This window comes from Ursus americanus, chromosome X, assembly GCF_024610735.1.
Source record: "Ursus americanus isolate L20-20 chromosome X, mUrsAme1.1.p, whole genome shotgun sequence".
NCBI lineage: Eukaryota > Metazoa > Chordata > Mammalia > Carnivora > Ursidae > Ursus > Ursus americanus.
The window spans coordinates 78,922,078-78,945,400 of NC_142164.1; the positions used below are offsets into that span (position 1 = coordinate 78,922,078).

At 47.4% G+C, this 23,323-nt stretch overlaps 1 protein-coding gene across 23 annotated transcripts in view; it reads right to left on the minus strand.

The window, feature by feature from the left end:
- Positions 1–23,323, minus strand: part of LOC123779640 (protein FAM156A/FAM156B-like) — a 53,340-nt gene that overhangs the window by 8,726 nt on the left and 21,291 nt on the right. For 4 of the 23 annotated variants that reach the window (XM_087859831.1, XM_045777976.2, XM_045777977.2 and 1 more), the window contains one exon: positions 1,535–1,580. The exons of 4 other annotated variants lie outside the window; for them this stretch is intronic. Coding sequence is in view for 10 of the 19 variants with exons in the window: in XM_045777963.2 (XP_045633919.1) it covers positions 1,535–1,580; positions 3,417–3,547; positions 3,638–3,640 (180 nt within the window). In the remaining 9 variants the exon portion in view is untranslated. 15 more of the 23 variants (XM_087859830.1, XM_045777966.2, XM_045777963.2 and 12 more) reach the window with 14 other exon arrangements.

Consider the following 23,323-nt stretch of genomic DNA (forward strand, 5'->3'; position numbering starts at 1 on the left):
GATACCCAAAGCACAGACAACAAAGTAAAAAAAAAAAAACAAGCGGGGTTACATGTAAGTAAAAAGCTACACACCAAAGAAACCACCAGCAAGGTAAAAAGATATCTTACAGGATGGGAAGAAAATACTTGAAATCCATATATCTGTCAAGGCATTAGTTAATATCCACAATACAGAAAGAACTCATACAACTCCATAACAAAGAGGCTAATAATCCAATTTAAAAACAGGTAAAGGATGTGAATACATGTTTTTCTAAAGGAGACCTACAAATGGCCAACAGGGACATAAAGAGCTGCTCCAAACCACTAATCGTCAGAGAAATGCAAATCAAAACCACAATGAGGTCTCACCTCACACCTTTCAGAACGGCTAGCAACAAAAAGACAAGAGATAAAAATGCTGGCTCGGATGTGGAGCATAAAGAAATCAGGGGCTGCCTGGGTGGTGCACTCAGTTGAACACCAACCGGCTGACTTTTGGTTTCCGCTCAGGTTCTGATGTCGGGGTTGTGACATCGAGCCCTGCATCGGGCTCCATGCTCAGCGGTGAGTCTGCTTAAGTCTCCCTCTCCCTCTGCCCCCCACCCCAGTGCACTCTCTCTCAAATAAATAAATAAATAAATCTTAAAAAAGATGTTTTGCATTGTTGGCGGGATTGTAAATTGGCACAGCCAGTATGGAAAACAGTATGGAGATTCCTCAAAAAATCAAAAACAGAACTACCATATGCTGCAGACCTTCTACTCCGGAGAATGTACCTGAAGGAAATGAAATCACTATGTCAAAGACATACCTGCACCCCATGTCCACAGCAGCATTACTTACAATAGCCAAGACATGGACACAATCTAGGTGCTTTTGATGGATAAACAGATCAAGAAGACACACACACACACACACACACACACACACACACACACGCATGCACGCATGCACGCATGTGCACACACACACACACACACACACACGAATATTATTCAGGCACAAAAGAGGAGGAAATCCTGTCATTCGTGACAACACAGATGGACCCTGAGAGCATTATGCTAAGTGAAATAAGTCAGAGAGAGACAAATATGATATGATGTCACTCATATATGGAATTGAAGAAAACCTCCCAAGTTTATAGAAAAAGATATCAGATTTGTGGTTATCAGAGGTGGCAATTTGGGGAAGGAGAAAAAACCTGGAGGATGGTGGTCAAAAGGAACAAACTTCCAGTTCCAAGGTAAACAAGTACCGGGGGCATCATGCACGACATGATGGCTCTAGTTAACACTGCCGGGTGGTGTGAATGAGAGTTGTTGGGGAGTAAATCCTAAGAGTTCTCTTCACAAGGAAAACACTGTTTTCTTTTTCTTCTTTTTCTGTCTATATCAGATGGGGATGGTCAACTAAGCTTATTGCGGTAATCCTTCCATGATACATGTAAGTCAAAGTATTATGCTGTATCCCTTCTACGCTGCTCTGTGTCAACTGTATTTCAAGAAAACTGGAGAAAAAGAGAGAAAAGAGGGAGAGAAGAAATAAGTTACCAATAGCAGGAATGAAAGAGGACGTCTCGCTAGAAGCCCAGCAAATCTGAAAGAAACAGAAGGCAATATTACATTCAATTCTACATATACAAATGCAACAAATAGGAAATGGATGAATTACCCCAAACCCATAAGCTACCAAAACTTACCCAAGGAGAAATAACATGCATAGTTCAGTATCATTTACAGAAATTGAATCAGTGGTTTAAAACCCTTGACAACAATCCCAGATGGTATTGCCAGTGAATTCTACCAAATATTGACAGGAAACACAGACACACGCAGAAATCCTACACAATTGCCTCCAGAAAACTAAGTGGAGGAAACACTTGCAAGTGATTTATGAGGCTAGCATTTCACTGATACCAAGAAAAGAAAACTACTGACCAATATTCTTTCTTAGCGCAAGCACAAAATTCCTCAACAAAATACCAGCAGTGAACTTCAGCAATCTCTTCAGGGAAAATGCACCGTGATCAGGTGGGTTAGCCCAGGGAAGCAAGGGTGGTTCAATAACTGAAAGCCCACGAAGGCAATCCTCAGAGTTAGCATATAACTGATTAATCAGTGTCATCTACAGTTTAAGATGAAAGATTAAAAACAGGGGCGCCTGGGTGGCTCAGCCATTAAGCGTCTGCCTTCGGCTCAGGTCATGATCCGAGGGTCCTGGGATCGAGCCCCGCATCGGGCTCCCTGCTCGGTGGGAAGCCTGCTTCTCCCTCTCACACTCCCCTTGCTTGTGTTCCCTCTCTCGCTGTCTCTCTCTGTCAAATAAATAAATCAAATCTTAAAAAAAGATGAAAGATTACAAAGAAAACTGATAGACTCAATGCTATGCCTATCAAAATCCCAATGGCATTTCTCAGTAATAGAAAAACAATCCTAGAATGCATCTGGAACAACACAAGACCGAGCACAGCCAAGGCAACCCTGAGGAAGAACACAGTTGGAGGTACCAAAGCAGAAAGGGTAGGGGCAGAAAGACAGACACAGACCAATGGAACAGAATAGAACCCAGAATAAACCCAACGCATGTACAGTCAACTGATCTTGACGAGCACGCCAATAATACGCAACGGGGAAAGGACAGCCTCCGTCAAATGGCGCTGGGAAAACCGGATGCCCACGTGCAAAAGGATGACATTGGACCCTCTGTTACACCACACACGAAAATCAACCCAGAGGGGACTGAAGATGAAATAGAAGACCCAACGCTGTGAAACTCCTGAAAGAAAACATAGAGAAAAAGCTGCATGACATTGGTCTTGGCGATGATCTCGTGGAATCAACACCCATGGCACAGGCAAGAAAAGCAAAAACAGACAAGTGGGACTACATCAAACTTAAAAGCTTCCGCACAGCAGAGGAAACCACCAAGGCGAAAAGGCAATCTGCAAAATGGGCAAAAACATTTGCAAACCACGTATTTGATAAGGGGGTTGATTTTCACCATTTATAACAAACTTTCCTAACTCAAGAGCAAGAAAACAAACAAAGCGATGTAAGAATGAATGGGCAAAGGATCTGAATAGTCATTTCTCCAAAGAAGACCTACACATGGCCAAAAGGCATATGAAAAGCGGCTCCACATCACTACTCCTCAGGGAAAGGCAGGTCAACATCGCAATGAGATATCGGGCCACACGCGTGAGGATGGTTCTCGTCAAACCAGCTACCAAACACAACAGATCCCAAGTGTCGCTGGGCATGCAGAACACGGAAACCCTTGTGCCCTGTCAGTGGGAATGCAAACTGGCGCAGCCATAGCAGAAAGCAGTACGGAGGTTCCTCAAAAAGTTAAAACTAAAACTGCCACAGGTTCTTGCTCGTACCAGGGTGCCCCCCCTCCAAAACGACAAAAACGAAAAACCAAAACACCTACCGTATGATCCAGCAATCCCACTCCTGGGTGTATGTCCAAACGAACTGAAATCCGCACCTCAAAGAGATGTCCGCGCTCCTGTGTTTACTGCAGCTTTCGTCACAGGGGCCAGGGTAATGGAAACCACCCAACTGTCCATCAGCAGAGGAGTGGATAAAGGAAGCGTGGCACGTATACACAATGGGACATGATCAGCCGCACGAGAGAGAAGGAAATCTTACCATCTGCAGGCCAGCTGCTGTGGATTTAGGAAGCGGGACGGACGATGCTGCCTCTCACTCAGTGCCTTCCACGCGCCACGTAATGCCGGCTAGGTGTTTCACATCTATTCTCTCCTGCAGGTCTCCCAACAAACCTGGGGAGGCAGAGTGACTGCCCTTTTACCAGGACGAATTTGAGGCTGAAGGAGAGAGACTGACGTGGCAGGAATTCCAGTGCCCTGGAATCCAGTGTGAGTGGCAACCGAATTCTGGGGTGCAGGGAGGTGAGTCTGGAGATAAAGGCAGGCACCGGGACACAGAGAGCTTCCAATGCCATGTGGCAGTAACGGAGTGTCACATGCTCTGTTTCCTGCCGCCCCCCCCCCCCGACCCCAGCACCAGAAGCAGCCCCTAACTATCTGGGGACAGAACTGGAGTGAGCTGAACTCATGCACACTATGGAAGATGATGTGTATTTGTGTTCTCTCTGCTGGGAGACCCACAACGGAAAATCCAGCCTTCTGGCAAGGGGTCATCTGTGTGTGACACAAAGGATGACAAGAGAGTGGCAGAGAGAGTCTCTAGGGCTGAATGGACACGTCTGATGCCATCTTTATGTTCTTGGCTGTGGCTCACAGTGTGAAGCGTGACCTGCAACTTACCCCATAGCAGTCTCAGTGGTTGTCAAGACAGGGGACGTGCCAGGTACAATTCTGTGAGCCATCCTTGCATTACCTCACTACACACTCAGAAATGCAACCCTCTCTGTTTGGTATCGTTATTACGAAGAATAATAAACCCATTTCACAGGCGAGGAGAGTAATGCACAGAAGGCCAAGTAAATTTCTCCAGAGGACATGGCTACAAGTGGCAGAACTGCGTTGGAAGGAAGGGTGTCTAGGATCAGAGCTTGTGTCCTTACCCATTGTACGGCATGGCGCCCACAAAACAGAGAACCAGACCCCACGATGCTCGCCATATCAGGAAGGCAGCCTTGTGCTGTGAGTAAAGAGGAGACCCCTCCGCAAACAGGCCTAAGCACAAAGGCAATTCACAATCACACAAAACGGAATCAGAAGGAAGGGTGGGCACAGGCAGGGCACACTCCGGGAACCAGTGATGCCATCAAGGACGTAGGTTCTTTCCAGCTCTGATCTGGCCTTTCCTGGAACAGATGTTCCAGGACCAACACCCAGATACAGCAACGTCCAAGTGCACAAAGAGACTGTCTAGTCCTGTATCTCTGCTATGAACAAGGAAGAACCTCAGAAGCCTTCCAGCAAACAGTCTCTTCCTTTCCCACTGGCCAGCATGGGCTCACACCCCCATCCCGCAGTCAGTCAGGAGGGACTGGAAGGCGATGCCACATCTGTCCTGCACGAAAGGTTTGTGAACGTAAGGGCTGTGAGGAAGACCTTCGCCTCTTATTCATCTCTAGGGACTCAGGCAGCGTTTCTACCAGGAAGCCTCCTTTGCCCTCTTTCCTACATCCTGGATGGCGGACCTTCCTCTGAACTTCCACGACACCCCGCGTTTCCCCTATCCCAGCCCCAACCCCACCCGGCTGTCAGAGGCGGATTATTTGTTTCACTCACCAGCCCAGGAGCTGACAGAGTCAAGGGACTTTGTCTTGTGCACCCATCAGAGCCTCAACCCCAGTGGGCGTTCACAAATACCTACCGAATGGGATAAAGGAGAACGGGAGGCCCTTTCTAAACATCTCGTTTGGTGTATCAACCCTGCAGAATCCATATTTTCCACTGTCCCCAAGGAGAAAATGCCTGTGCGGAGAGGGTAAGTGACACCACAAGAGCTCACCTCCACTAAGAGAGACAGGACTCCAGCCCAGGCGCATCCTGACTCCAGCGGTATGCACCCTTGGTGGCGATGCCTCTCTGGATTACCCGTAAACCCCGAGGCTTGGCCTAGAAAGTAACCCCAAGGGAGTGACCTCAGGCTTCTTGAGGAGGTGACCTTTCAACAAAGATGTGAACATGAGGGGAGTCTGAGAGGCAGATATCTGGGGTCAGGACTTTCCCGACAAGAGGGAACGCTCGGGAAGAAGCGACTGAAGCAGAGGCTGCCGGACACAGTGCAGATCCTCTCGGGAGGCTGGAGCAACTGGGGGTGGGGCCGGGAGTGAGAGTCTCACAGAAAGCGGGGACAGCAGAGGGTGACGGGCCCTAGATCCTGCTGGGTGAGCAAGCTTCTGCTTAGTCAGCTGGACCACAAAGGACACCCACGGATCACAGACACTAAGTGACGGCCTGTATCAGGCTGTAAGGGAGGCAGACGAGGGACACGGAGAAGACCGTTCAGAGAAGAGGCAGATTTGGGCAAAGAGCTGGAAGGACAGTGAGGAGGCGCGCCTCCTTGTGAGGCTGACAGCACTCGCCTGGACCGACACAGCCTTCCCCTGGGTGCCCACGTCCCTGTCCCCACCGGCATTTGTGCTCTAGCCATAGTATCACACCCTTAATTAGCGGCCTGAATTCACTCAACAGTCCACCTGCTGGACAGATCATTGTGGGCACCTGCTATGTATGTGCACTGGTCACCTGGTACTTGACAAACATTCTCGGAGCTGACAGGTGCTCCAAAGATCTTGATCCGAGTCCCACTGTGAGACCAGAACTGTGGCTGATGGGGCAACACAGTGTCCCACACAATTAAAATATCTTTATAGCCTCGTGTTTTTTTTTTTTTTTTATGTATCTACAATTAGAGATGGTACGAAAGATGCAACCTTCCCCCTCCTCCCAAAGAGAATCTGAGTACAGAGATGGCCGGTTTCCTCCCCTTGTCACCCAGAAATAGCTGGTACAATAGCCACCCTTTATGATGAAGTCATAACATCACCTTGGGTCAGGGTCCTTCATTCATTGAAGAAACACGTTCTGAGCACCACCTAAATACCATGCATCAGTTTCCCGCACACGGTTTGGGGATGCAGGGATGATTTAGGCTGTATCTGCCAGCAGATGACCACCACATGTCGTGGGAGAAGCGTGTTGGCGGAATTTAAGTCACGGTACCTTAGGAACACAGAGGAGGGCAGCTTAACCCTACGTAAGTGTACTTAGGTACACTTCTGACCCACTTCTCAGGGGTGGGGAGGTTGCTGAGGTAGGCACTTGGAGCACCCACATTTTACAGACCTGCAAGCTGAAGAACCGAGAGATCCCCACAAGTAGAGCCAGATTTCGGTCCTTGGGCTACTGAGCTCCAAACCACCATTGCCGTTTGGCCAGCTCCACAACTGTGATGCAGCCACGGAAACCACTTCCTCTGCCTCTGCTTGCCTCTCAATTCACACCATCTGGTCAATAGAGTGAGACTGGTGGAGACCTCGTTTGGGGCGAGGGGTGGTTTGCAAAAGTCTCTCTACTATGACAAAGGACCTCCCCACAGGGGAACCCTGGAAGCTGAAGTCCTGCTTGGCCACTGGCTCTGAGGCAAGCCTTCCACGCCAAGGGACTCCCTGGTCTGTTGGGCTGTTGCTTCGGGGCCGCTCCTCAGAGGCCAGACACAGAGTCTTAGAACCTTTCGGGGTTGCTCCACCTGGCTGGGTACCTGCATTTCAAGGGGGGACACGGTGTTCCGACCATGATGACTATGCAATCGTGGAACAGTATCTGCATTTCGGCAACTGAAACCCAATCCTGAAACCCCATCCAGGTGTGTCATTGCGAGCGCAATGCCGGCTGCGGAGTCAGGCAAAATGGAGGTGTGATTCCCAGATCCACCCTCTCCTGCATCAGCCACCTAACTCCTTTCAGTTGGTTTCCCTGTGTACGGACGCTGGGCTTTGAGACTTACCTTGAGCCTTTGGGTAATCAAACTGTATATACCACGCACACCTTAGCTCCTCGAGAGCTAGGCTGCAGGAAGAGGCAATCACACCGTGCCCTGAGTTAGGGACACATCAGCAATGGAGGGACGTATGCCAGGTCCCCGGGAGTCTAGTCCCACCTTCTGTCCAGGGTTGGGGGTTGGGGTGGTGGTGGTTGGACTGGTGGTTCTTTTTTTTTTTTTTTTTTAAAGATTTTATTTATTTATTTGACAGAGAGAGAGACAGCCAGCGAGAGAGGGAACACGAGCAGGGGGAGTGGGAGAGGAAGAAGCAGGCTCCCAGTGGAGGAGCCCGATGCGGGGCTCGATCCCAGGACCCCGGGATCACGCCCTGAGCTGAAGGCAGATGCTTAACGACTGAGCCACCCAGGCGCCCCTGGACTGGTGGTTCTTTTTTCTTGTCCAAGGCACACACTTCATTTCACACCGAGGTGGGTTGTAGCGAATGAGGGTAATCCTCACAGTTGAGTCTAGTCTATGGAAGGGAGAACCAGCAGTGGGGTCACACTCTCCACTGGATGCTGGAGGAACCGACACAGTTTCCTCCAGGGCTTGCTGGCACCTGGTGGGGGCCCCTAGGGAGTCAGATTCCCTCGGAGAGTTCCCATAGGAGCAGGCAGCTGATCCTTGCCTCCCTGACAGCCACAGGGACTGATTAATCAAAGCCCTTGTAAAGGGAAGACCAGTTAGTATACTTTCTCTTGTCCTCACAGAAAACTCAGACTGCAACTTACTGTGAAAAATGAACTCATCAAAACAAAGTCCAAGGGAGGGGGCTGAAGGCCTGCTTATTTCCTGGGTCACAGGTGCCATGAAGTGACATATTTTTTCCATGTTTCTGCTTATCCCTCCTCACTGGAAGGTAGGACCCCTCCACATTAGGAAAATTTGTGCCACATTCCAAACTCCGAGTTCAAACGCATCCAAGGCTCCGTGTAAAATGAGGTGAGATCTTTGCCGAGTGTAATCCTATTCTAAGCAAGGAAGCCTTCTCCAGAAAAACTCTGCTGCCAGATTGCATTTCCAATTAGCTCACTGAGAACCAGAGTAAAACATCTGTCCATTTGGGGGAATTTATAATGCAATCTCCATCACTTCTTTTCAATACAAAGTTCTGTGAACAGTGCCTTTTCAACCAGGTACTCCTCAGGGTAAATGGAAATTGCTCTCTACTGAACCTGACAGCCGAACGTTAAGTAGGAATCAGGCGAATGAAGTGAATCCTCGATCTACACGGGATGGCATGCATGGGGCTGGGGAAATGAGAGGCAGGGAGAAGAGTGTCTGGGTCCACTGGCCATCTACTGAACAGAAGGAGGTGGAAAGGGGCTGGAATGTGGCGTGGGGGTGGAGCAGGAGGCGGTGTGCCGAAGATGAGGCATTTGAGGGGAGGCAAGGCCTGCTGTGCCTGCTCCAAGAGGCCGGACGTTACCGTAAGTGCAGCAGGAAGCCCCTGTAGAGTTTTGAGCAGGGCAGACAAGACCAGCTTCGGATTTAAGAAAGGTCCCTCAGGCAGTGGGATGAAAACATTCGTGGCCAAGGGTCAAGACTGGTGGTGATTATCAAGCAGAGATGAAGGTCATCTGGACTAGGCAACCAACCATAGTGATGGAAGAAGTGTCAAGATCTTATTTAGAAGGACGGAGGAGGCTGGATTAGCTGGCCTTGGTGACTGAAGGGGTGGTGAGAGAGGCAGCAAGGAAGGATGGCTTTAAGGATCGCTGGCCTAAGCAGCTGGGTAGAAGGCTGCTTTTCACTGAGTTAGGCAACAGCGGAGGAGATGCAGATGTATGGGGGGTGGGGGTGGGTGCGGTCAGTTTTGGACATGTTGTGTGTTCTCTGCCTGGGGCCCTCAACCACCTAGTACCTCAGTGACTTGGGGGAGCTGACCCAGCCTCTCTGTGCCTCGGATGCCTCATCAGGAATAGAAGGATATAAAAATTCGGAATATAGCTAATTTCTGTTTCATTTAGTCTAGCATAATGTTCTCCCTTTGCAGAGCACAGTGCTGTTTGACAGTCAGGTATTCCCTAGGTAAAATGGGAGTCTCTCTACTTATCCATATACTGGTCGGTTTTACTTAACTGCCTTGTGTGTTTTCAACATGCAGCACGCGTTGGCAGTGCTAAAAGAAAAAAAAAATGAACTCAAAGCAATGTGTTTAACACACGTGTGCCATAGGTTAGCCCATCAGCCTCTCTCTCAGAGACTCAGCCCCCCTTCAGGCCCTCCAGTCTTCCTCCTGTAGCCTCACTCCCTCAGGGATGGTTGGTGAGCCTTTGGGACCTACTCTCTCCAATACTTCTCTTCCCCGTAAAGTCATCTCCAGGGTCCCAGGGAGTGGCTAGCACTTGTTGAGTACAATGTGTCTGTGGGCCTGTCAGTTGTCTCAGGTGTGTGGTTTAGAGAGGACAGACCCAGATCTGGAAACCAACACTCTGTGCCTGCATAGCCGACAGGTGAAGAAGCCAGCCAGACCAAGATCTGAACAGGGCCCCACCACTTTTCCTTGTTTGACTTTGGGCAGGTTACTTAATCTCTCTGTGGTCAGTTTCCTCACCTGTCAGATGAGGACAATGATCGGTTCTGGGATAATGACTCATTTTTGCTTCCTTCCTTTAGATCAGGAAAATAGTACCTGTTAAAAACTTCAAGTATCGATTACTTCCAGGGCTAAAAAGAGAATCTCTGCTTATCTGGACATCTGCTTGGACAGGCACAAAAGAGGCCAAGCACATTTTTACCCTGTAGACAACGCTGAACTTCACCCGAGCCCTGAAAAAAGCCACAGGAGAGAAATCTCTAGAGGCTCTCGCGTTCCAGAAATGGATTACCATAAAGGACCACTCTTCCCATTGTAACTTAGACAAGGCCTGCAGTTCACTCTTTGTCATACCTCCCGTCAGTCTCTCGGGTGACTCTTGGGTTTACATGTGACAAGGCCAAACACACAGACCTTCTTCCTTCTTTGGCTGAAGGGCCAGACACAGTCCCTCCAGCTCCCTGCTGTCTCAGGAACAGCAAGTGCGATTAAAAGTCAGTCCTCCCGAAACTAGCTAGACGCAGAGAGAACCATTTCCTGTTCGACTGACAGACTAATCCTGAATGCAGAAACACCCGTACCTTAAACGTCCCCACTATAACGTGTCTACTCATCCCTATGAAGAAAGGGCAAAACACCCTGCCGAGACACACTGATCTTCAGATCCGGGGACTCTCCGGACTGCAAGAACTTGAATAGACAAGCTCTCTACTAGTTGTGCTTTTCCCTTTGCCAGCGTACATGCATAGCCTAAGCAAAAACCCCTAGTAAGAAAACAAAAATTAGTTAACAGGTACTCCTCACGCGTGCGCTCTACAGGGAACGTAACCAGGCTGTCACGCAGAAGCCCCACCCCACCCAGCTCGGCACCAGGTATGTCGTCTGTAACGTCACCCGCAGCGCCCGGAAACTCTCCCAGCGACCTCAGGAAGCATTCGTTCTGTGCAGTCACTCTGGTGCGCCGCCGTGGCGGGGTGGGGGTGGGGGCGGGCTCAACCCTCCCAACTCGCGGGGTGCTTACGTTTCGGGTTTCATGCACCCACGCCGCGGCCCACGGAGAGGAGCCCACTGTGCCCCGGGACATTCCCGTCTCCCTCCCGGCCCCGTACAGCCCGAGGAATGCTAAAAACCACACGGCTTCGGCACATGGTCCCATCCCTATGACGTCACGCGCAGTTCCGCAGCCCCGCCTTCCGTGGGGCGCGCGTGGCTGTTCTCTCTAGGAAGCCGGGAGGACGTCTCCTCTCGGTTGTCTTAACCCTTCTGTTTTCTGGAGGCGCGTTTCCACCGCCTAGGCTGAGGATGGGGCGGGGGGGGGGGGGCGCGGTAGGTGCGCTGGCGGCGGGCTGGCGGGAACCTGATCCCGGGAAAGAACGAGGGAAAGCGAGGGCCTGAGAGGGAGCGAGGGAGAATCTCCCTAAACAGGCCGTATGCGCATTAGTGTCGCAGGACTAGCGTTCTCCGTGAGCCATGAGCGAGCGGTGCTGTCTGAAAGAATAGCTGTTTTTCTCACAAGCCCTATCTCAGCCGTATCAGCAGTGCGATCTGAGAACCTGCGTATGGCGTATTTCTCCTTCTCTGGTTAGGGTTGCCATTTTTAGCGGAGACGAGAGGGAGACTTCTAACGGGCAGTGCTAGACCCTGGGACATCACTGGCTCCAGTGTTCCACGGGGTCAGAAAGAGTCAGTTTCTTTGGCATTGCCTCCTGTATTTGCTGAGAAATTCTGTCTGGGTGGTGAGAGAAAGAGAGGTCACGATGTGACACAGGAAAAGACATGCTTTTAATAGGCTCTGTGATTCCTACACTGCTTGCAATTATTTAGACCGTAGTAATCAGATTACAAGCTGCAGTGTATGAGATTTGGAGAAAGAAGGCATCTTTGGTTGTCCAGTCTGCTAGAATACAGCCGATCCTGACAGTAGACATATAGTGTGATCAGAAATTTGGTTTTATAATTAATCACAGGATTCCATTTACATTTCCAATACAATTTCCTTATGCTGACTACTACTGTGTGTGTGTGTGTGTGTGTGTGTGTGTGTGTGTGTGTGTTAGGGTGGTTTTGCTTGTTTTGTCAAAAACATAAAATGGAATGGCTTTTCTTGCCTGAGCCTCTCAAGGTACCAGCAACAGAGAAAGGATTAAAAAAAAAAAAGATTCCATATTTTGAGGAGATTTGCAACAACTCCCTATCAAAAGGGCAGGGTCTCTTACCTGGAACCTCTTGGGATTCAGTAAAATGTTTTGTGAATAGTTTGTTTTTTTTAGGGAAGCACTGGTCCTGGCGTTTTTAGTTGGATATTGACTACATTTCAGACTGTACTGGAGATTTGCATGAAATAGGTAAGTTTCAGCTCTGGATTGAGAGAACCCAACCCTAGGGAAGGGTCTGAGGGAAGCACACCACAGAGAGTCAATGGTGGAGACAAGGAAGCCAGGTTATTGGGAGCTGGAATGGATGAGTCCCAGTGGTCAACTCAGATCAAGCTCTGTCTTTCTGGACAGTTGTCAGACTGAACAATGGGTAGAGGTCACAAACACCTCATGTCTGAACTCGGTATGTGACAAAGTCTCTCAATGGGGATGTAAACAGCCACGTGGCTCAGAAGTTTCAATGCCTGCAACACAGCACCACAGACAGAGGAGGCCTCACCCTGGGCCTGGAATATCCCTCCAGCTCAGAAGCATCACAACCTGGACACAGACTCCCAAATACCTCACAGACCTCACACTCTGGCTCACAAGACCCAAACTATCCCAATAACACACTGAGGGAAGCCACCACATAGACTCAGTGGCCTAGACAAGGAAGCTGGGTGTTTGGGAGCTGGAGTGGATGAGCTCCAGACCCAGGAAAGGGCAGCTAGGAGACCTCAGTGCATTGGACATACAAGATCAAACAACCCACAGAACTCAACTCTTGGGAACCCAAGAATCTTATGAGGAAGGAGACACGAAACAGCCGAGAGCCAATAAATTCTAAAATACAGATCCACATGCATTTTAGGAACCTAACAACCTGCAACACAGAAACTTAATAGCTCGCAGGCCTCACACGCTGCACATAGATGCCACACAATCACAGAGCTCGCAACCCTGCATGCAGACACACAAACAGCACAGAGCACCTGCACTGTGAACACTCGGACACCTCCTGTCTTGTGACAAATCACCTTTGTGATCTTACAACCTACAGTAGGGGCCCCCAGGCGCTCAAATATGCCAACCTCGACAGAGACCCTCAGGAGAGCTCAAACCCCAATTCCTGAAATACATCATGGCAACAGCCCCAGACACCTTACATTCTGCACACTGCACCCAAAACAGGTCAGATACCTCACACACTGGGAGAGAGCCCTGAACAGCCCAGAGAACCCTCACTTGGGACACACAACACTCCACAGCTCAGTGATCGCACACGGCGGACACACCCTCACACAGCTCAGAGATCTCAAATCTTGGACAGACCCCAAACCAGCTCAGAGAAATGACATCTTGCCTTTGAACACAAAAAGTCACCCCATACAGGACACACGCCAATGAGAGCCACAATGAGGTCTCACCCAGCCCCATAAGTGACACACAGAGACTGAAAGACAGAATTACAGAGAGCCTTTCTGGAACCTCCTTTTCCAGGGGGAAGGATGACCCCCAGGTTTTGCCATCATTGGCTGTTTCTGGACAAAGACACAGCTGCACTAGGCCCAGGTCACACCCAGGAGGGCAGCACCCCCTGCGCCAGGCTTGACACACAGTAGAGCCCTCCGCCCATCAAAAGAGGGATACCCTCTAGGATGGAAGTGTTCATACCATCCTCAGGAGACTCACACTGTCCTTAAGACCCCTCAGCCCTGCTGAGGAGTGGAAGCTGTGGAAGGTGGAGCAGGAAAGTCCCACGCTGCTCATGGTAGATCCAGCCCCCCCCCAGCCTCGTGGGAGGCCTGGCCCACATCCCATTCACCCTAAACACAGTGCTTCCTTCAGCCTTCTCAGCCCCTAAACCTTGGAGGCACTGCAGCCACCTGGTTTTCCCAGTGTCTAGCTGAGCCCCGAACGGAAGGACACCTTCAGCCAGCAGATCCTTTGCAAGCCCCTGAACACGACGGGGGAAGGAGATGGTGAAGGGGTTCACACTGCCCTGCCAGGTAGACATGCCAGACCACGTACCTGACCCCCGAAGGGTGCCTCTGTTCCACCCACCCCTCCACCTTATCATCTCCCCATCCCCGGAGAGGAAACCTGTCCCCTCCTCTCAATGTCTAAGTCTGCTTTAAAGGGAAAGGTGGCATGGCATGAGGTTCTCCGGTTCCTGCCGGGCTTTGTGCACACTGTGAGGCACGTACGTCTCCCCCCTCCTCTCCCACCATGAGGCCAACACCAGAGCAGGGCTATTTGCTCATGGGCAATATCCACTGTAGGGCAGTGGGATTTGGGGACAGAGGCTGATGTGGGCCCGACTGGTGCACCGGGGACACACACACTGGCCCACCTCTGAGGCCATGGTGGATTGTCACTGCCCCAGGAACACAGGAGCCCAGTCTTGCACTTGCAGCCTTTCAGACCCAGGTGTGAATACAGTCAGGGCTAAATGACTGACTGGTGAGAAGTTCACTGACTTGAGAATCCACCTATGTCTTACTTACCTACCCTCACCCAAACATCTCCCGCCTAATGCTTAAAATCCCATCATTTAAGTAAGTGTTCACCTCTTTGGGCTGAGTAGGCCACCACCATCCGTTTCCCTGGAGAAACCTGGCCTGCAGTATGTCATGAGCCCCCTGAAAGATCTCCGCCCATCCAGGACCTACACATGGAGTCTGGTGGGCACCTACCGGAGAAAGATTTAGTGATTTGCTATTGGGCTCTGATATCCATATTGTGGGATCCACTACCCACTGTTAAAAACGTAAGGGGAAGACAGACTAGAGGACAGAATAAAAGCCAGTGATCCCACTGAGCTGGCGAGTATCTCCAGCCTCTTTTGCTGATGAGCAGCCTGAGGTTCCAGAGGAGGATTCCAAACCCTTCACTTCCACCTCCACTCTTCAAAGCCCCACCTCTGCACCTATAAACTCTCTGAGGACACCCCCACCTCCAGCCAATGGGTGTTCTCTCCCCTGGAAGATCCTGGTAGGTAATCCCATCTAGACCGATCAGATCCAGGGGTGTCCTTCATCTCTGCCCTGCTCACCCATCAGGGAACCAGTCACGTGCTTCCCTGCCATGTTCCCTGGTCCCCGCTTGATTACAATCTGTACAGCTGACGGGTTGGGGCCAGACGTGGGATGATGGTGACCTCAGGGGAGGCTCAGGTCCTTGCATGGTGGTGAGCTCCCCTGCACCCTGCACACCATGGTCTGTTTGGGAACACAAGGCTCCCTCACTCCAGCTGTGCGTCCCAGAGCGGACTGCTTCTTCCGAGCCTCTCAGTGGTACATCCTAGTACAGGAAGGTACCACCCACCGCTCCTCTACCAACTTTACACCCCACACTCGGTGATTTGCCCAGAGAGGGTCACATCACCCCCCCAGCTCCCCTCCTGCCCGGGGGAATACACCTAAATGGGTAGTGGATTGCTCCAGCTCAGTCTCGCTGCTCTTAAAAATCCCCCACAGGGATCATTGCAGCTGCAGACTCCAAGATCTTGGAGACAGCCTGGGAGAAAGAGCTCAGCCTCCGGTCAACAGCCCCTACTTCGTGAATGGGGTGCTGACGATGCCAGCAAAGGGGCGTTTGTTACCCCAGCCACACCGGGGGAAGCATGAATTGCTAAGAGAACTTTGCAGGGCTCTGTGGCGGCACCTACCGAAATTTGATTCTACCCTGTCCCCACCCACAGCACAATTTCAGCTTCATGAAAAGAGGCGCACACGTGGGTCTTCTGTGATGTCTCTCCAGCATGTAGAACAGTCTCCAGCATGTAGAACAGTATCAGGTACACAAGTAGGTACTTCAGAGATGTTCCTGTAGCCAAAGGAACCTGTGATCCAGCAATTTCCACCGCTCTACCAACTTGTCTTAAATATTTACACAGGCACAGAATTGTGTGTATAATGACAAGAGCAAATTTCTGGGGGAAAGAAACTCTAAATGGCCATTAGTAGTCGACCGCCTTTGGAAGCGGAAATGAGAGAGGAAGTGTTCCTATCAAACCATGGAGCACTCACTGGCCTTCAAACAGGAGAGGAGCAAATCTGTACTGGCCGGAGAGCTGTATGTTATTTTGTTTTTATTTTCTTTATATTTTTAAATGGGGAGTAGCATGTAAGAAGTACTCCTAAGTCAACCAGTGTCTGTACGTGTGTATGTATGTGCACGTGCAGTTTGTAAATATGGGTAACAGGGACAAGGAGGAAACACCTAATCTGGCTACAGTGGTCACCTCTGATGACCGAACTGATGAAGGCAAGATTTGGACAACTCATCATGTCTTCAGGTGTAGCCAACTCTATTTCTAAAACTGGCCAGAAACCTATCCAAAGATAGCTGCTTTCCTTTCAGGGTTTTTTTTTTTTTTTTCCATTTTGTTGAGCTGTCAGTCATGTACCATGAAATTCACCCTTTTTTAGTTATATATGCACAAGCTTGTGCAAACTGTCACCGATATCTAATTCCAGAACAAACCCCATATCACTAGCAGTCCCTCCCCAATCCCCTGTCCCAGGAACCCTGGATATTCACTACCCGGCCCCATGTCTCCACAGATTTGTCCACTCTGGATATTTCAACTGAACAGGATCATACATTATGTGGCCTTTGAGTCTGGCTTCTTTCACTCAGCATAATGTGTTCAGGATTCATCCATGTTGTAGCAAGTATCACGACTCCATTCTTTATTGGCTGAATATGATTCTACTCCATGTATATATCACCACATGTGATATATTCATGACATGGTTGGCATCTGGGTTGTTTGCACTCTTCGACTGTTGTGACTAATGTTGCTAGGAACATTTGTATACCAGTTTTTGTGTGAGCTTATGTCCTCACTTGTCCTCGATATACACCTAGGAGCGGCGTAACTGGGTCACACGGCAATTCTGTTTAACTTTTTAAGGAGCTGCCAAACTGTCTTCCACAGCAGATGTTCCATTTTGCATTCCCACCAGCAAGGTACGAGGATTTCAATTTTTGCACATCCTCCCCAACACTTCTTATTTTCATTTTTGAAAGTTCTGTCCATACTAGTGGGTGGGAAGTTGTAATTCATTGTGCTTTCAATTTTTATTTCCCTAACGACTAATATTTTTGAACACCTTTTCATGTCCTTATTGGATATTTGTATATCTTTTTTATAGAAATGTCTATTCAAATGCTTAGCCTGTCTTTAACTGGGTTGTCTTTTTACCGTTAATTTGTATGAACTCTTTTTACATTCTGCATACTGGACCCTTATCAATACATGAATCTTTTCTCCCATTCTTTCCATTTGTTTTTTTCACATTCTTATGGTGTCCTTTAAGACAAAATTTTTTTTCTAATTTTGATGAAGTCGTTTTTACCCATTTGGCATTTATTATCTGTGCTTTGGTCTCATAGCTAAGAATCCACCACCTAACCCAATGGCACAAAGATTTACTCCTATGCTCTCTTACAGAAGTTTTATAGTTTTTTTTTTTTTAAAGATTTTATTTATTTATTTATTTATTTATTTATTTATTTATTTATTTGACAGAGAGAGACGGCGAAGGAGGGAACACAAGCAAGGGGAGTGTGAGAGGGAGAAGCAGGCTTCCCGCCGAGCAGGGAGCCCGATGTGGGGCTCCATCCCAGGACCCTGGGATCATGACCTGAGCCGAAGGTAGACGCTTTACGGCTGAGCCACCCAGGCGCCCCTGAACTTTTGTAGTTTTAGCTCTTACATTTGAGTTTTGATCCCTTCTGACTTAATTTTTGTCTATGCTATCAAGTTTGGATTCAAATTCATTTCTTTAAATGTGAGTATCTAGTTGTCCCAGCAGCATCTGCTAACAAGCCTGTTCTTTTCCCATGTAATTGTCTTGGCACTGCTGCCAACAATTAGCATAGTTGGATGGGTTATTTCTGGACTCTCAATTCCATTCCGTTGATCTCTGTGGCCATCCTTATATCAGTACTACATCGCATTGATTACGGGAGCTTTGAAAGAATGTTTGAAATCGGAATGTGTGAGTCCTCCACCTTTGCTGTCTTCTGCGAGACTGTTTCAACCATTCTGGGTCCCTGCAAGTGCCACATGAATTTCAGGATCAGTCTCTCAATTTCTGAAACACTGCAGTTAGAATATCGATAGGGATTACACTGAATGCTTGGATCCGTTTGGGGAATGTTGCTAACTCGACGACATCAAGTGTCCCAACCCATGAACACAGGAGGTCTTTCCATTTATTTAAGTATGCTTTAATCTCTTTCAACTGTGTCTTGTAATTTTCAGTGTACAACTCTCACACCTGTTTGATTAAATTAATTCCTAAATATGTCATTCTTTTGACTCTATTGTAACTGAAATTGTTTGCTTGCTTACTTATTTGGATTATTCACTGCTAATGTACAGAAATAGAATTGATTTTTATGTATCAATCTAGTTTATGCTAGGGTTAAACTAATTGTAACAATAACAAACTGAAGTCCTACTCGACTAACGAAAAGACTGACTCAAACACCAACACTGACACCCTCTGATGGAAAGAGCAAAGAAGAGACACACATTACATACAAGGGAACAAACTGGATGGCAGGCTACTTATGCATCAGAATCCATGTGACCCAGAATTTTCAGATTCATGCAAATGCTTTTAAAAATGAAGGTGAAACAAAAACTTCAAAACAAACAAAAAGGCAGAGGAAATGCACAGCCGGCAGATCTGCCCTACAAAACATGTTAAAGGAAGTTCTTTGGGAAGAAGGCAAATGATATCCAGAGAAAATCAGGAGCTATACAAAGAACTGAATAGTGCTGAGCATGGTAAAGTTGCGGGTGAATATGAACTTTTTCTCTTACGCTTCATCTCCTTAAAGGAGAACTATTTAAAGTAACAGTAGTCACAATGTATTGTGGGGTTTAAGACACTGGTAGAAATAAAATGCAAGGCAGCCACAGCACCAAGGATGGGAGAAAGGAAGTGGAGGTATACAGTCATATGAGTCAGACAGTGTACACGAAGTGGCAGAATACCATTAGAAGGCATGCTGTGATAAGCAACAATACATACTGGAAACCCTAGAGCAAGCATCTGAAAAGAATGTTTAAAGGCATATAACTAGTAAGCCAACAGTGGAGATAAAATGGAATAACAGCGAATGTTCAACTGATTCAAAATTATGGAGGGAAAAGGAAAATCTGAATAAAAAACACATATAGAAATATACAGTCAGCCAGATGGTAGATTAACACGCAAACTGTTAACACACTAAATGTACCCTGCCTCCACAACAATTAAAAGACCTAATTTGTCACTTTAGATAAAAATAGCAAGACTTGACTATATACTGTCAAAAGAATCCCACTTTATTTTTATTTTTTTAAAGATTTTATTTATTTATTTATTTATTTATTTATTTAACAGAGAGAGAGAGAGAGAGAGAGAAAGAGACAGCCAGCGAGAGAGGGAACACAAGCATGGGGAGTGGGAGAGGAAGAAGCAGGCTTCCAGCAGAGGAGCCTGATGTGGGGCTCGATCCCAGAATGCCGGGACTACTATCAGTATGGCCAGAGGGGATATCAATACAGATCCTTCAGACACCAACTGGGTAAGAAATGGGAAAACTCCCTGAAAGACACTAGCTAGCAAACCTCCATCAAGAAGTTGTTAACAGGAATGGCCCTCTATCTGTCAAAGAGAATGAATTCAATAAATCAAACACAAAACAAAAACCATTCCCTCACAAAACACTCAAGGCTTAAGTGGCTTCACTGTTTAAATTCTATCAAATATACAGGGAAGAAATTTATGCCAGTTTTGTACAAAATCTTCCAGGTAACTGAAGAAGAGGTTACACTTCCTAAAGCATGTTACAGAGCCAGCAATATCCTGACATCAAAGTGAGACAAAACTTTTTAAGAAAATAAATTACAGACCGTGGAAAAAAAAATAAAGGGAAATATCTCTATAAAGTAGAGTCCAGAGAATAGAAGGGACAGCCATTACTGCTCAACATCAATTACAGGAAGAACTGTCCATTATAGACCCAACAGAAGAATCATCAACATGAAAGAACCTCAATTCCAGGCACCAACAGGAAAAGATGTACATGGCATGGCCTACAAGATACTGACTACCCTTGTGACTCAGCCAATGAGAAACTGTCATCACTCTGAACTCTCGCTTTTTCTCCAGTGGACTTTTGTTCAAAACAACCCCTTCGACTTCCTCCTTCTCCATAAAATAACGTTCCTCTCCTTGGTTTGTTGGACTTGCCTAGGATTTTGCCTTAGGTTGCTTGTTCCGATTTCTAATTCTCTGCTACTCCTGAATAAACCCATTTTTGCTGGTAAAATAACTGGCTGTTCTACTTTTAAGGCTAACAAGAGCAATATAACTCATGAACACAGATGCAGTAATCCAAAATAAAATATCAGCTGCTTGAAACCAGCAATACATACAAAAGATAAAATACCATAGTGAAATGGCATTTGCTCTACGGCTTCAAGACTGGTTGAGCGTTTGATAATCAATCACGCTAACTGACCATAACAACAGACTAAAGATGTATGAGCATCTCGACAGATGCATAAAAAGTATTGGATAAAATGTACTTGACAAAAACTCCTAGGAAATTAGGAATAGAGAGGGATTTCTATCTTAGTCTCTAAGGGCGGATCTAACAAAACTACCGTAGACTGGATGACTTACAAAAACCACAGAAATGTATTTCTTACACTTTTGGATGCCAGGAAGCCCAAGATCAAGGTGCTGGCAGATTTAGGATCAGGTGAGGACCTGCTTCCTGTCACACAGGCTGCTGACTTCTTGCCTTCACATGGCAGGAGGGCCGAGGGAGCTCTCAGGAGTCTCTTTTATAAGGGTGCTAATGCCATTCATGTGGGCTCCGTGCTCATGACCTGATCACCTCCCAAACGCCCCACCTCCAATTACCCTGATACTGGAGAAAGGCTTCACCATGGATGCTGGGGAGATGGCAATACTCACTCAGTCTATGGCAACATCCTTAATGGATAACTGGCATCTACGAAAAGATCTAAAGCTAATAGAATCATGAATCGTGAAGGTCTGAATGCTTCCCTTCTAAGACAGGGAACACAGCAAGTATGTGTCCTTTTGCCACTTCTAGTCAATAGTTTACTGCCTGTTCTAGCCAATAAAAAAATCGAAAAGAAAGAAAGAAAGAAAGAAAGAAAGAAAGAGAGAAAGAGAGAAAGAGAGAAGGAAGGAAGGAAGGAAGGAAGGAAGGAAGGAAGGAAGGAAGGAAAGAAAGAAAGAAAGAAAGAAAGAAAGAAAGAAAGAAAGAAAGAAAGAAAGAAAGAAAGAAAGAGTCATTATTCACAGGCAAAACCTGAATCCATAAAAAGAATCCACAGAAAAGTTACCTGAATTAAGAGGCCAGTTTAGCAAACTAACAAGACACAAAATCAGTATGCAAAAGTCAATTGTTTCTATGTACCAGCCATAAACTCTCAAAAATGGACATTGTAAAAAGCAACACTACATAGGATAACACACAAAACAGAAGAGAAGTGTGCCACCATCGTCCCCACTCCCCAACTACAGAGTTGTGGCTCAGAGGTTTGAAGCAGATAGCCCGTCTCAGAGGAATGAATTCTATTTGCAATGGAGTGTTTTTGAAGGTCAGGCCTAGGGGCACTTTCGAAACACTGGAGGCTGTGGTAAAAGGCAACCCAGAGGAGATTGGTGGAATTCTTGGACACAGAGGATCAACAACTGTAGGCTGGCTGGACTACCTGAGACAATCAGGGACAATAGATAGCTGGAAGGAACCTGCCTAGGGTCAGAAAAAAATCTCAAACATTAACTTTGACAGCTAGCCCTTCAAAGGATCAGGGATTTCACGGGTTTATATTATGAAGCAACATTGCCAGGGCACTGCTGAATACAGTAGAAGCAGCCCCCAGTTAGTGGGCCCAAACAGCTGGGTCTGGTCAGGGAAAGAGACAAAGAGGGCCCTGCCAAAAGCACTCATCCCAGGGTGACAGTGGGCATACCCGAGTCGGCTCTCCCTGAGGAGTAACAGCTGAAGCATAACACAGCTAGGATGGAGGGTGAGGCTAGGGGGAGAATAAGGTGTGAAAACAGACTCCACTAAAATAAACCAGCCAGACACCAAACAACTAAACAAGCAAATAGCAATAACAAACCTGGGAAGGGGTAGGATGGTCCAGTACCCAGAATTGCTATAATATTTTACATAGCGTAGCAACCGGACTATTGTAGGGAGGTCTGGTTTCCAGACCAAAACAAAAAAATAATAAAAACAAACAAAGAAAAAAAAACACCCAGGAAAGTATGAATAAGTGAGCAACAGAAACTGGCTGTGGTTGCAACCAGATGTCAGATTTGACAAGGAATTCAAAGCTGCTGTTATAAATAGGTCCAAAGAACAAAAGGAAACCACAATCAAAGAAGTAAAGGAAGGTATGATGAAAATGTCACATCAACTAGGGAATAACAATAAAGAGAGAACAGTTATCAAAAAGAACCAAATAGAAGTTCTGGAGTTGAAAAGTGCAATAACCGAAGTAAAAAATTCACTCAAGGAGGGATGCCTGGGTGGTGTCTGCCTTCGGCTCAGGTCATGATCCCAGGGTCCTGGGATCGAGTCCCACATCGGGCTCCTAACTCAGCGGGGAGCCTGCTTCTCCCTCTGCCTGCTTCTCCCTCTCCCCCTGCTTGTGCTCAGTCTGTCAAATAAATAAAATCTTAAAAAAAAAAAAAGTCACTCAGGAGATCAACAGTAGTTGAACTACCAGAGAAAGATTTAGCTATCTTGAAGACAGACAGAGGTTATGGAATCTGAAGAAAGAGAGGAAAACAAATGAGGAACATAAACTGAGCTGCAGAGAAATATGGGACACTCTTAACAACACTCACAGAGGCACATGAGAGTGCCAGAATACAGACAGAAAGGAACAGAAAAAATATTCAAAGCTATACTGCCTGAAAGAAACTAAAGGAACTCCAAGCAGGATAAACAAGAAGAGATTCAGACATAGCTTAGTAAAAATGCTGAAAGCCAAAGGCAAGGAGAATCTCTTGAAAACAAGAAGAGAGAATGACCCCCCTCTCTTAGAGGGGGGAAAGCCAATCAGATTAACAGCAGATTTCTAAGCAGAAACAATGGAGGCCAGAAGGAAGT